Source organism: Physeter macrocephalus, chromosome 6 (assembly GCF_002837175.3).
Source record: "Physeter macrocephalus isolate SW-GA chromosome 6, ASM283717v5, whole genome shotgun sequence".
Taxonomy (NCBI): Eukaryota; Metazoa; Chordata; class Mammalia; order Artiodactyla; family Physeteridae; genus Physeter; species Physeter macrocephalus.
In genome coordinates, this window is record NC_041219.1 from 48,500,787 (window position 1) to 48,515,498 (window position 14,712).

The window sequence follows — 14,712 nt, forward strand, 5'->3', positions numbered from 1 at the left end:
CGTGTCCCCTGCATCGGCAGGCGGACTCTCAACCACTGCGCCACCAGGGAAGCCCCAGCATTCACTTTCATTGCCAAAACCATATGCGCTTTGGTCCAAATCTTTTTGCCTTGAACCTCACCTACTTTCTCCCTTGCTTTTCTTTTTCCCCCATTTCTTTTTCCTTTCTTTTTTATCTACTTATTTTCACTTCTTGATTTATTGAATCATTGCTGATGCAACTCTTCTGCAGTGGGCTGAATACAAGAACATATCACAAATTTCATCTGAAGTTTCATTCACGTACTTCTGCGTGGTGGCACGTTCATCCTAAGGCATGATTATTTAACATTTAAAAAATGCCATTTAGGGCTTCCCTGGTGGCGCAGTGGTCGAGAGTCCGCCTGCCGATGCGGGGGCAATTCAGCCAAGGTTGAAATCCTCTAGTCAATTCCAGGCAGTCGATAACACCCCACTGTTTGACCAATTTAATATCCTTTTATTTCTTATACTCCCCCATACTTCTAGTCTGTCCTGTTAAGGTCTCGATTTCTCTTTCAATCTTCTTTATAAATATTTTCTTCCTCTCTTGCATCCTTCCTCTTTCCTGTACTTTTTGAATTGTTGACCTTCTTCTGGAGGCATGTTATTTCCTTTCTCCTTTCTGAAAATATATTTTAAAAATATCTTTTGTTCATTAACTTAACTGACATTTACTGAGCAATTACCACATAGCCTGCCCTCTTCTAGATACTGGAGATACAAAAGTTAAAAAAAAAAAAAAAGGACAAAAATCTTTGTCCTCATGGAACTTAAACATTCTGGCAGTACACAAAATAAAGTAACAATAATAAATAGGTAAGTAAAGGATATGATATAGAAACTGTTAAGGGCTATGAAGAAAAAGTCCTGAGGATCAGGAATTTGGGTGGTGTGTTACAGTTTTAAAGATTGATAAGGGAAACCCATTAAGAGGTCTTTTGAGCAGATGAAGGAAGTAAACCACACAAGTATCTGCTGGGAGAGAATTGAAGGTGTTCCATGCAAAAGGAACAGCATGTGCAAAATCCTGAGGCAGAAGGGTACGTCCCCAGGTGGAGTACAAGGAGGGCAGGGTGGCTGAAGCTCAGTGGATGAGGAAGAGGCTAGTAGATGTGATCAGAGTCGGGGGAGGAGGAAGGACGTGCCCTATTTAGGGACTCTTCCATTGGAAGAACTTTGGTTCTTGTTCTCAGTGAAATGGAAATCCTTTAGAGGGTTTGGAGCAAAGTGAAATGTTGACTTATAATTTTTTTTTTTTTTTTTTTTTTTTGTGGTATGCGGGCCTCCCTCTGTTGTGGCCTCTCCCGTTGCAGAGCACAGGCTCCGGACGCGCAGGCCCAGCGGCCATGGCTCACGGGCCCAGCCGCTCCGCGGCATGTGGGATCCTCCCAGACCGGGGCGCGAACCCGGTTCCCCTGCATTGGCAGGCGGACGCGCAACCACTGCGCCACCAGGGAAGCCCAACTTATAATATTTTTAAAGGATAGAATGTAGGGAGGCAAGAGAAGAAGCAAAGAGAGCAGTCAGGTTCATACTGCAATATTCCAGGTAATGAATTTGAATATTATGGGACATGTTTTCTGGAAGAATCAGAGTAGTTACTTTTGTTTTACAATTAAGAATAGAAAACTAAGGGGTAAGATTTTTTTCCCCTTAATTAATTAATTTTTGGCTGTGTTGGGTCTTTGTTGCTGTGCGTGGGCTCTCTCTAGTTGCGGTGAGCAGAGACTACTCTTCAGTGCAGTGCGCGGGCTTCTCATTGTCGTGGCTTCTCTTGTTGCAGAGCACAGGCTCTAGGTGTGCAGGCTTCAGTAGTTCTGGCACGTGGGCCCAGCAGTCGTGGCGCACGGGCTTAGTTGCTCCGCAGCATGTGGCATCTTCCTGGGCCAGGGCTCGAACACTTGTCCCTTGCATTGGCAGGCGGATTCTTAACCACGGCACCACCAGGGAAGTCCAACGGGTAAGGTCTTGATTGGTGACAGTACGTTTTACTATTCCCTGTTCTTCAGGGAAAAATTGGGAGATTTTGCCCTGCTAGTTTAAGTATTGTTAAACATTTTGAATGGTCTTGAGCACTGCTAGGCGATCTAATGCCTGGCACATAGTAGGTACATAGAAATACTTGCGGAATGAATGAATATGTAGTCAGTTAAATGGGTAAGGCCGAATTACAATATCAGGTGACTTGCTTGTTCATGTTTCAGCTCTCCTGCATACTCCAGTGGTGCTTACTGGGTCTTTAAATTTTATTTAGCAAAGAACATCAAAAGCGCTACGTTATAAACACACAACTACTCTTCAAATAAAAATGTAGAGGGTACTATTTACATATTTTAAGTGGTCCCATAGCAATTTGTGTAGTCCTCTATCATAGCAGTAATCAACTGTATTCAATTATGTTTGCCTGTCTCTCTCTCAATAGTCTTTGAGTTTCTTCAGGGTTGGGATCGTCTCTTATTGATATTTACACAGGCGTCCCTTTGTATCCATGAGTTCCACATCCGTGGATACAGAGGGCCAACTACGGGACTTGAGCAACCACGGATTTTGGTGTCCGTGGGAGATCCTGGACCAATCCCACACAGATACCGAGGGACCACCGTTTGCCCAGCACCTAGCATGGGGCTTGGCAACAATGCCTGTTGAAAGGACATATACGTGATATGATAAAGCGTGGTGGAAAGAAAACATGTGAGTTACCAACACGCCAGAGAAGCCTTGTCTGATTCCTATAAAATATACTCATTTCCCTTAGAAAAACACAATTCTTACCCTACCTATGTAGAATTTAGCTCCTTGACATCAAATTGTATATAAAGCCCTCGATGACCTGGAACAACGTATTCTCACCCCAAGCAGGCCTGGTAAATGAACTGTTATCGTCAGTAAATGATCAGTACGAATTGGGAAGCGAGCTTCCAGGGTCTGAGACTCGCAAGCTGGAGACAGACTGCTCCAGTTCCGAGTGGGTCGGTGTGGGCACTGAGCAACCCACCCAACCGCAGGATCCAGGGCTTCAGCCTTTTCCGCCGGGGGAGCGTCTGCAGGACTCCCCACCCTTCCTCATACCCCTCCCGTGGAGACCCCCTCTGCCCGCACCTCCCCCCTCCAGGCGCCCCTGTCCCGGCGCCCCATCCGGACTTCTCTGGGATCCTCCACCCTCCTGACTTCCCCACCCCCTCAAACACAACTTCCGCCCGCGCCCCCTCCCCACAGGCCGAACTTCCGGCCGGCGCCCCCTCCCTACAGGCGGGACTTCCGCCCGCGCCCCCTCCCCTCGCCGAGCCGTTGCGTCCTTCAGCCCGAGGCGATCCGGGGCGCGTGCTGTCGCGCTCTCCCACCCCGGCCACGGGCTGCAGCGGCGCAGAGGCGGCGGCGGCGGCGTCCGGAGGCTGCGGGGCGCGCTCCTCCCCCTTCTGCCTTCCCTCCTGCTCCTCCTCCTGCTGCTCCTCGTCGTCGCCCGCTCGGCCCGAGCTGCGAGCGGCAAGATGGCGGCGCCCAGGCCGCCGCCCGGCAGGCTGTCCGGCGTCATGGTGCCCGCGCCCATCCAGGACCTGGAGGCTCTCCGCGCGCTGACGGCGCTCTTCAAAGAGCAGCGGAATCGGTAACGGCCCGGGCGGCGCGAGCGTCGGGGGCGGCCCGGTGGGGCTGCGGGAGCGGGGCGGGGGCGCGGCAGCTGGGGAGTGGGCCGCCTCCTCCTCCCGGGACGGCCGCGGGGTGGCGGCCTCCGCGATGCGCCCGAGGGGCCCCGGGCCGCCGATGCCAGGCCCGCGTCCTCCCGCGCCCGGTCCCCGAGGTGCCCCGGGGGGCTGACACCTGCTCCCCGCCCGTCAGTACAGGTGTGAAGCCGGGTGCAGGAAGGGGGACCGAGCCAAGTGAGCCTTTGGCCGCTTGCTGCCTGTTTGGTTAGTTGAGTCGCGTTGATGGCGCCCCTGTAACGGGAACAGACCGACAGGCCGCCGGAGTCAGCATACGTGCTGGTGGGGGAGAGACACGTTACAGATGTGCAAGGTGGGAGGTGGCGTCACTCCATTCGGCCTGTCAGCTCAGGCTTTGCACCCCCAGTGGTGGCCGCGCTTTGTGGAGAGGCCACTTCAATCCTTACTCTGCTATTGAAGGGCCAGATGGCCATTGTCAAAGGTGCCCAGGAGTCTGACAGGCCTGGATTTGGTTCCTGGCCCTACAAGCTGTGCGTGCGTTATTGTGCAATTTTTCCAAGCCTTAAGATTTTTTGCCTAAAAATGGGAATATAATACATGACTTCATTTCTGAATTGTACAGAGGAATAAATGAAATAAAGCATGTGAAAATATAAAGTATGTGATGCCCTGAGTCAGTGCCTGTTTGATTTTGTTCTAGTCTTCTCTGGGCCTCAGTTTCCACGTCTGTTTAATAGGAATAATGTTGGACAGTACCTTTCTGGGGACATTGTTTGTCAGGATTAAATGAGATAATGCATATTAAATCCTTAGCACATACCTGACGCATAGTACTAAGTAAATGCTAGCTGATATTATCCTTTAACACATTTATGGATGATCCCCCATGTGCCAGGTTTTGTGCTAGGTGATGATGTTGAAAAATAAAAAGTCTTCTGGAAAGTCCTGTTCTGGGGAGCCAGCAGATTGCAGAGTAGAGGGAGCGTAGAAGTCCTAGAGGTCCCTTAGATCTGAGCACTTCTCCTGCCTTAAATCACAATAAGAAGTGTGAGCAATTGAAAGAGTGCTAAGAGCCCAGGGCACTGCTCCTTGGGATTTTGGGGAGATATGTTAATTGATACGACACTCTGGGAGATGTGTTGAATGAGTTACTGCTTGGGCATATCTATACCATGACAGACCCTCATTTTAGTCAGTAATCAGTCATCTACCTTTATTAAGCACCTACTCTGAAACAGGTTCTTTTCTAGAGGCTGACGGTGCAGAGATGAATGTGATACCCCCCTTTTTTCAAGCATGTTGGAGTAATTGCTGTGTAAACAAATTGTAATGGGGGGGGTCTAGACAGGAAGAGGTAGTGGCACAGGGGGAACTGCGGACCTCATGGATAGATTGGTGGGCCAGGAAAGGTTTTCGATTACGTTGGCTTCATGGCTTACAGATGAGAAGGCTAATTAGAAAGAACAGTATGTGCAAAGGAACTGTGTTCTGATTTTGCACAGTTTCTGAGTGGTTTAAATGAGATAACATCGGTAAGGTGTACGGTACAGAGGAGATGGTCAAACATCAGGGCACTCTTTATAACCTGGAGGATAAAGTCCGAGACCCCGAGCCAGTTTCCAAGACCTTTCTTGACTCTGTCCCTTGTGAGGGGACCCATTGAAGGTTCTTTCAGGGGCATGGCATGGCAAGATCTGTAGATCTCTGACTGTCATTGTTGGGGATACATTAGGGTGAGGGTAGAGGCAGGGGACTTTTAAGAAGTTGATGCAGAAGCCCAAGTGAGGGAGAAAAGTGCCTGAATTTAAGATAGTATCTATGGGGGTGGGTAGGATAAATATTGAAAAATATTTACAAGGTTGAATAGACAAGACTCAGGGACCAGTTGGATTGTTGGGGAAGAATGAGGAAGTGAAGATGCGTCCCATATTTGATTTGAGTTTTTCCTGGGGCTGGCAGGAAGTTTGTCCTAATTCCAGGCGGAGTTTGAAGACCAGGAAAGGTGAACTGATGTGCAGGTCTTGGGATAGGGAGGCATATAGTTGTGTGGTGGGGCAGAGAGCCCTTGATGAGAGTTTGTGAGATCCGGCTTCTGGTCCTGATTCTGCCACTACTTCTTTGTGTGTCTTTGGGCAAATCCCTAGTTACCCCTCACAGAAACTCATGGGGTTTCCAGAGTCCAGCTCCTCTGAGAGGGTCCACCCAATGGCGATGGACCCAGAAGGAGGATGGACCGAGGTGGTAGGAGTTGGATGGGATGTAAGTGAAGCAAAATGAGGCCTCAGAGCAGCAAATAGAAAAACACCGGACAAAGCAAGAACGTACTGAGGAAAGTAAGAAAGTGATTGATGGAACAAAAGAATTCCTCTCCCCTTGAGTGTGGGCTGAACTTAGTGACTTATTTGTAAATAATAGACATGGGGGAAATGACAGTGTGTGACTTCTGAGACACAAAAGGCTGTGCAGCTTCCCCTTTGCTTTCTCTCTTGGATCACTCACTCTGACAAAGCCAGCTGCCATGTTGTGAGGACACTCAAGCGTCCAAGTAGAGAGATCTGTGTGGTGAGGAACTGAGGCCTCCTGCCAGCAGCCATGTGATAACCATCCGGGAAGTGGATCCTCTCAGTCCCAGTCAAGCCCACAGCCATGTGTGCAAGCTCACGAGAGACTCTGACCTGTGTGAGACCATAAATGTGATTGTTTTAAACTGCTCAGTTTGGGGGTAATTTGTTATATATATTGGTATATAGATCATCAGTATACCAATCTAAAATTTTCGTCCTCTGGATTAAACCCACATTCTGTAACCCACTCCTTGAATAGTGTCTTAACCACTAAAATCTGTAAAAAGAAATTGCTTATGGTCATAAAATATCAGTACTAAGAGGCTATTCAGTTATTTCTTCTTTGTGGAAGGTAGTTCTTTTTATTAATTGTTTTAAATTTGTTTTATACCTTTTTAATGTCCGTATTTGCATTTTTAACATTTAACAAGTGATTTTTCTTGCTGTGCTCCGAGTCTTTACAAGTCATGCTAGATTCTTTCTGAAACAGAGTAAGATGTAAATACATTAAGAATTTCTGTTTTCAGCCTTTTCCTGGAGGTTCTATTTTCCAGCCCTTTAGTTACCCTTATGATGTAGTTCTTCATCATTTATCTTTATGATGTCTGCAGACCCCTCTATTGAAGTGTAGAGCCAAGTGAGATTGGTTGTCATACTGTTTACCTCCACTGTCCGTGCAGCCACTCGTGACATGTGGCTATTTAAAGTAATTAGCAATAAGTAAAATTAATAATTCCATTCCTCGTACCAGCCACATTTGAAGTATTCGGTAGGCAGTCATGGGTGGCTGGTGGTTACCTTATTGGACCGTGCAGATACAGAATTTTTCCATCACCACAGTAAGTTCTGTTGAGTAATGCTACTCTGTTTTTTTCTGTAGGGAAGATTATGTTCTGGTTCTTGAGTATTCATGAAACAGTGTAACATTTGGATTCTGCCTTCTGTAAATTCTTCTCATGCTTAAACTGATACCTCATTGCTCTTCCATCCGATAAGCTTCTTGAATAAAGTGAATGTATCACATTCCCTGTATCCCTAGCATCTAGCATACAGTCTGATAATTGTAGGTGCTTAACAAACTGCTGCTATTTGTATAAGTGATTACTCACCGTGCGTGCGTAGTCTTTTTTCTTCCATGTTCATGATAATTTTTTTAAGCTTCTCTCAGTGTGGCTACTTTTTTCTTGTTAACCTATGTTTAGTCAAAATTATTTTTCTGATTACTTCCTTCACGGCCTTGTATATCCTATATAATAGTGCAGATACTTCCCTCCGTACTTTGGGACCTCTTTACTTTATAAACTATTTTCCCTTTTTTAAAGAAAGAACGTATTAGATTCTAACATATTTACTATGTAATTATTAATAGTGGTTTCTTATTTGTTCTCTGTCTCCTTCCAGAATGAAGGCCTATGAGGACAGAGATGGTTGGCTTTTTTGTAATTATCCTGTTTGGATAATGCTTCTTGAATTGGGTGTCTTTGAACAGTTTAGGAAATTGTCATCCAGAGTTTCTTCAGATACTGCTTCTCTCCTGTTCTTTCCTTTCCTTCAAGGACTGTAATTACACATATGTTAAACCTTTCACTGTATTTTATATGTCTCAAAGCCTCCTTTATGTATTTCCCATTCTCTCTGAGCTTTGGTTTGAAATTTTTCTGCTAATCTGCCTTCTAGTTCTCTATTCCTCTTTTCTGCTATGTCTCATCTGCTATCATCTATTGTGTTCTTAGTTTCAGGTATTGTATTTTTGTATTATTTGTTATTGTATTGCAGAATTTCTGTTTGATTTTTTAAAATGGATTACTCTGTTGAAATTCATTTTGTCATTTACCTTCTTAAGCCTATTAATTATAGTTTTTTTTTAGAGAATGTGCCTGATAACTATTGTCATTTTCTGTCTTCCTGTGTTTAGTCATTTGGTCCTGTCTTTTTTTTTTTTTTTTTGTGGTACGCGGGCCTCTCATTGTTGTGGTCTCTCCCGTTGCGGAGCACAGGCTCCGGACGCGCAGGCTCAGTGGCCATGGCTCACGGGCCCAGCCGCTCCGCGGCATGTGGGATCTTCCCGGACCGGGGCACGAACCTGTGTTCCCTGCATCGGCAGGTGGATTCTCAACCACTGCGCCACCAGGGAAGCCCGGTCCTATCTTTTATTGAATGCTGAATGTTGTGTAAGGAGTGTTAAGCCCATTTCCAAAATATTTGCAAACTCTAAACCAAAGTCAATCTAAAAATTATTTATTTCAACAAATGGTGGTGGTAGAACAACTTGATATCTAATTGGAATAAAATAAACTTTGACCCATACCTTGGACCATTCACAAAAAATATTTCAACATGGATTGTAGACCTAAACATAAAAGCTAAAACTATAAAATGTTTAGAAGATGGGAGAATATCTTTGTGACCTTGTGTGTAGGCAGGCATTTCTTAACCAGGACACAGATAACATTAACCTTGCAAGAAAAAATTAATTATCAAGCTAGACTTTATCAAAATTTAAAAAAACTTCTGCTCATCAAAAGACACCATTAAGAAAATGAAAAAGGCAAGCCATAGACTGAAAATATTTGCAATACATATATCTGACAAAGAACTTGCTTTGGAATATATAAAAGTGCTCCTGCAACTCAATAATAAAAAGACAATCCAATTAAAAAATTGGTCATAAAAATCTGTGCTTTACAAAGGAAGATTATATAAATGGCCAGCAAACACATTATAAAGTACTCAACATCATTAATCATCAAGAAAATGCATATTAAAACAATGAGACACCACTCTACACTCTTTAGGATGACTGTTACCAAAAAATGGAAAATAAGTGTTGGTGAGGATGTGGAGAGTTTGGAACCCTTGTACATTGCTGGTGGGAATGTGAAATGGTTCAGCTACTATGGAAAAGAGTTTGGTGGCACCTCAAAAAGTTAAACACAGAATATGATCCAGCAGTTCCACTCTTATGTATGTACGTACCCAAGAGAGTTGAAAGCAGGGACTCAAACAGATACTTGTATGCCAGTGTTCATTGAGATATTATTCACAATAGCCAAGAGATGGAAACAACCTAAGTGTCCATCAGCAGATGAATGGATAAACAAAATGTGGTATGTACCTACAGTGGAATATTATTTAGCCATAAAAAGGAATAAAGTACCGATACATGCTATAATGTGGGTGAACCTTGAAAACATGCTAAGTGAAAGAAGCCAGGCATAAAAGGACAAATATTGTAAGATTCCACCTCTATGAAGTACTTAGAATTGGCGCATTCATAGAGACAGAAAGGAGATTAGAGATTACCAGGGGTTGGTGTGGGGGGGAGTTATTGTTGAATGGTTGAAGAGTTTGTTTGGGGTCTTAGAAAAGTTTTGGAATTAGTGGTGATGGTTGTACAACATTATGAATATAATTAAAGCCACTGAAATCTACACTTAAAGATAATCAAAATGGCAAATTTTATGTTACATATTTGTTTAACCACAATTAAAAAAGTTAATAATGTAATATACCCAAATCCATCAAATTATGTAGTTTAAATGAGTGAATTGTATGCTTTGTTAATTATATCTCAATAAAGCTGTTATAAACAAGTAAAACCATAATGAGATACCTCTGCATACTCATTAGAATTGCTAGGATTAGAATGACTGACAGCACCAAATTTTGGCAAGGATGTGGAGCAACTGGAACTCTCGTACATTGCTGGTGGGAGTGTAAATGGTGCAACCGCTTTGGGATACATTTTGGCAGTTTTTTATAAAGTTAAACGTACACTTGCCTATGACCCTAGGTATTTACCCTAGAACATACATTCACAAAAGGCTTGTAAAAGAATGTTTATAGCAGCTTTATTGGTAATAGCCAAATACTGGAACCAACTCGAATATCCGTCAATGGGAGAATGGCTAAAACTGCCCGGTAATTGAAATGAATGAACCACCAGTGTACACAGCAACATGGATGAATCTCAAAACAGACTGAATGCAAGAAGCTAGACAAACAGTACATGCTATATGATTCTATGAAGTTCTACAATTGGCAAAGCTAATCTTGTCTGTATCGCTAATTGGCAATAGAGACATGAACAATGGTTGTCTAAGGAGGTTGGGGGTTGACTGGGAAGGAGCATGAGGGAATTTTCTGGAGTAAAGGAAATGTGCTCTATCTAGATGGGTATTGGTTGTCTGGATTTGACACATCTCATTAAACACTAATGATCTGTGTAATTCACTGTATGTAAGTTATATCTCAGTTTTCTGTGTGTAAAATTATTGTCCTTCTCCTTGCCACCCCCAGAAGAACTTACTTGAGCTAAATCTCAGACTTTGTGGTAAAACAATGTTTGTGAATTGTAAAATTTGCTCTAAGAAAAGAAAGATTTATCTAATGTTCTTCATACAGTTAGAGTGAGTCGGGCTTTGTTCTACATTTTCATCTATGCCAGACAGTGCTCTCTGTTTCCAGAGCCTGAGATGAGCTGAAGTGACTGATGTGTGAATGCATGAAATGCTTGAAACCAAATGTAGAAAGAAATGGAAGTAATCCTGGAAGGATAAGGGAAGTAATGTGGCACTGGAAGTTTCAGCTCTTTGTCCACTGAAAATTGCAGTGTGAGGGTGCTTTTGGAATCTTGCATTGCAGGGATAGCCGTAGTGTGATATCATCCTACTGCTGTGGAAACTGAGATCTCCTTCCTCTGGGGTAGGAGTGGGATTTGCCTCAGCTTTGTTTGTGACCTGTGAATAATGCAGGGGCTGTTTTGCAGAGTGACTGAAATTGTTTTTGTTTGTTAAACAGTTTTGAGTTTGGGGAGCTTCTTCCTCTCCCTGTTGAAATGTGTCAGTATGAAATATTGGTATCTTTTTGGACTCATTGGGTTTCAGGGGAAAAAGGCTTTTGTGAGACATAGGTCTAGTTTCAAATCTAAGTACTGCAACATACTAGCTGCATGAACTGCAAATATTTTTAACTTCTCTGAGCCTCAGTTCTACCCTGGTAGAACGGGTATTATAATAATGCCTACCTTGTAGGGTTGATGTGGGTATTAGAGGGTGCTGGATGTCGAGTCTGGAATGGTGCCTGGCACGTAGTTGATGTCCGCAAACACCACTATTATTATCGCAGGCTCTTGTCAGAATCAGGGGTGAAAAGAAATGAAAAGTGTGGTAATTCTTGAAATTTTTTCATATTTTAAAATAGTACTTGTAAAATTTTTAATTTCATCTCAATTCCACGATCAAATTCTTGTTGTTTTTTTTTTTTTTTTTTTTGTGGCACGCGGGCCTCTCACTGTTGTGGCCTCTCCCGTTGCGGAGCACAGGCTCTGGACGCGCAGGCTCAGCGGCCACGGCTCACGGGCCCAGCCGCTCCGCGGCATGTGGGATCTTCCCGGACCGGGGCACGAACCCGTGTCCCCTGCATTGGCAGGCGGATTCTCAACCACTGCGCCACCAGGGAAGCCCTCAAGTTCTTGTTTTAATAGGCCTTGGAACTGCCTCTGAAACTTTAGAATAAGGAATAGATTTAACAACTCAAGTCAGTGGAAGAAAATTGGTTTTTCAGATCCAAAAGATGTAGGCAGTAATTTCTTACAAAATCTTAATTCCTTGAAAGGTATTTTAGCGATATTAAATAATTTTTAAAAGTTTTAGAATTTCCGATAAAAAAGTGAGTACTTGACAGTAACTTACATTATGACATGAGCAGAGGAACTTAGATGATTTTGCATGGAGTGACTGTGCTTTAGGAGCTGACATTTTAGAAAACCATACTTGTGTACTCTAAGGAAAAAGGAAATTGAAGCTTTCCGTTAACTTTCACTCTAGTGTTTTTGTTGGTTTGTTTGCTTATTTTTAAACTCTTGTCAAGTCAAAACCCACAAATATATAATAATGTTAATGCCTTTATGGAGGATGATATAACAGATAATCTAGCAAGTACTCATGTATTTCACTTGGAAAATCAACAAATGTTAAAATTTTGTTATCTCAAAATCCAAAACATTGCTGATATTGTTAACGTCCTCGGTATTAGAACAAATAACCCCACAAGTTAGCAGTTGAAGCCACAGACATTTATTGTTTCACACACTTTGTTAGGGTCCGGAATCTGGGAGCTGTTTAGCTGGGTGGATCTGGCTTGGGGTCTTGCGTGAGGCTGCAGTCAAGCCATGGGCCAGGTCTGTGGTCTCCCGAAGGCCTCCCTGGGGTTGGAGGTTGGGGTTCCACGCGCACACGAGTGGCTCTGGGCGGAAAGCTCCAGCTCCTCACCACGTGGACCCTCCCCAGGGCTGCTCGTGCCTCGGCAGCCGGCTTGTTCGAAAGCGCGTGATCCAAGAGAGCCCGCTCAAGATGGGAGCTGGGGTGCCCTTATCATCTTGGGAAGGACATACCCTTACTACTGCGTGTTCTAAGGGTCACACAGAAGGGCGTGAATGATGCCCGGAGGTGAGAGTGGTGGGTAGGGCTTTTTGTTTCACTTTCTAGTCTCATTCCTCCCTCCCTTGTACGTGTTATACTGTATGTTTTATGCTCTACACTCTGCAGTTTGCATCTTTAATTTTTGCTCTGTTTTCGAATGCTACCAGTTTTTATACATAGAGAGCTATATCGTTAACTTCAACTGCTGTAGAGTGTCCCTTCATAAGCTTACATCATAATTTACCTACCTTTTTTCTTACTGATGGGTATTGGATTTGTCCTGAAGTTTTGGTCATTCAAACAGTACTGCAGAGACCATCTTTATACATGTCTCCTTGTATACCTAAGCCTTTGGATTTCTTTTTTCCCCAAAGCAGAATTTGAGGTAGGGACTTGGGTGAAGTAATTTAATCCTAGGTGACCCCCAGCAGTCAGGAGCGTGGGACGGGGGAAGCTAGGTGTGGCAGGGGGAACAGCCAATGTAGGGACACCGTACTGAGGGGTAACTGTTGTAGGCAGCTGGAGCTCAGCCCCACCGGGTATCCCGGGGGGGTGCACCTCCACGTTATCTGTGCGCACGGCTGGGGGATTTATCTGTTAACCTGTTGCCCGCTGGTTGAGAATTGCCCCTGGGATTGTTATCTAGATGGACCAAGGCTGCGCGGTGAGGGACACCGTGAAGATCTGTTACGGTGCGCTCTCTTCTGAGACCTCCTCTTGCCTCACACCGTTCGCTCAGTCACGGGCTCTTGGAGGCTATAGCTGTTTGGAATCTAAAAGGAAAGACCTGGACAGGAGTGTTAGTGCAGTAAGTTCAGTCCCCACTGCTGAAGACTGTCCTGAGGCCGTAATTGGGTAATCATCTCCCTGCTCCAGCTTTTCCAGTCTAGACTTCCCTGACTTTCCCCCAGCACTGTAGCTGGGCTGTGATACCCAGGGGGCTGAGCCCTTGGTTGCCTCTCTCCTGTCAGTCTGTGGTTGCTGCAGCTGCCTGTTTGGGGCTATCCTTAGACATGGAAGTACCAGGAGACAGCCCATTGACTCCTTGAGTTCCAGATTACTCCTCCTGGTGCCCAGCTTGTAGTGGCAACTCTTCTTGATAATCAGGGTGGGTTTCTCCTGCCAGAGGGGTCACTCTTCTTTGCCTGCAGGTTCACCGGCTTGAGAATCTCAAAGTGATCATTCTGTGGATCTAGTTTAAGATACACTAGATCCCTTTCTGTGCTCCCTGATGGAGACGTTCTTTGTCTTGGCCCTAGGGCTCAGTCCAGCACAGTCTAGAGATGCGGGTTTGCGAAGCACAGATTCTGCAGGTTTTTCATTGGGAGTGCTGAGGAAAGGGGCCGGCCGGTTTTTCTTAGGGTTAGATTTTCTCTTTGAACTTTTAGTTTGCTGGCTCACCTTGAGAGATTTGTTACATTTTCTCCCTTTCTGGGCTCGCTCCTCCTTGTATGATGATGTTGCGTTTTCTTCCACCTATTTCCCCGGTGACCCCAGCCTAAGATCAGGTTTTCCTGCTATTGGTGATTTGTGTCGTAGTGATATTGGGGTATCGTGTATCTGGTCACTAAGCTAGCCAGCATCTTGGACCGGGTTCCATCTCTGAAGCTCTCTTGGCTTTGTCCTGACGTTGGAGGCGCACAGCTTTGCAGGTAACCCATACATAGGGCTGCGCTGAGTCCAGCTCTTTTTCTCTCTCTTCAGATGCAGGGGAGTCCTGTCCTAACACTGACTTTCACGTAATGACTCTGATCACCACAAGGTGTAGGTGGCTTTTGGTTCTCGTCCTCCTGCCGGAGTTGAATTGCAGATGACCTTAGGCCATTCTGGACATGTTCCACTCTGGTTTTAGCCCTGATTATAGCCAAGTGTTTCCAGTCAGTTTCTGGTGTGTGGAGATATTCACCTTGTTTTAAAGTTGGACTCTATATTTATAATTTTTAGAAATAAACATATGATTACCGTGTCTGGAATGGAGGGGAGATTTTTAAAGTGTGAACTCCTTTCTCACTGCACTTTTCATTTCATAATGAAATAGACTTTTAT

General features: G+C 44.6%; 1 protein-coding gene across 1 annotated transcript in view; it reads left to right on the forward strand.

The window, feature by feature from the left end:
* Positions 1 to 3,285: 3,285 nt before the first annotated feature.
* The window catches only part of ATXN10 (ataxin 10), a 164,193-nt gene continuing 152,766 nt past the window's right edge, over positions 3,286 to 14,712 (forward strand). The window contains exon 1 of the mRNA XM_024127255.3: positions 3,286 to 3,625. Within this exon, the coding sequence (XP_023983023.1) occupies positions 3,510 to 3,625 (116 nt within the window). The 5' untranslated portion in view covers positions 3,286 to 3,509. The remainder of the gene's footprint in view (positions 3,626 to 14,712) is intronic.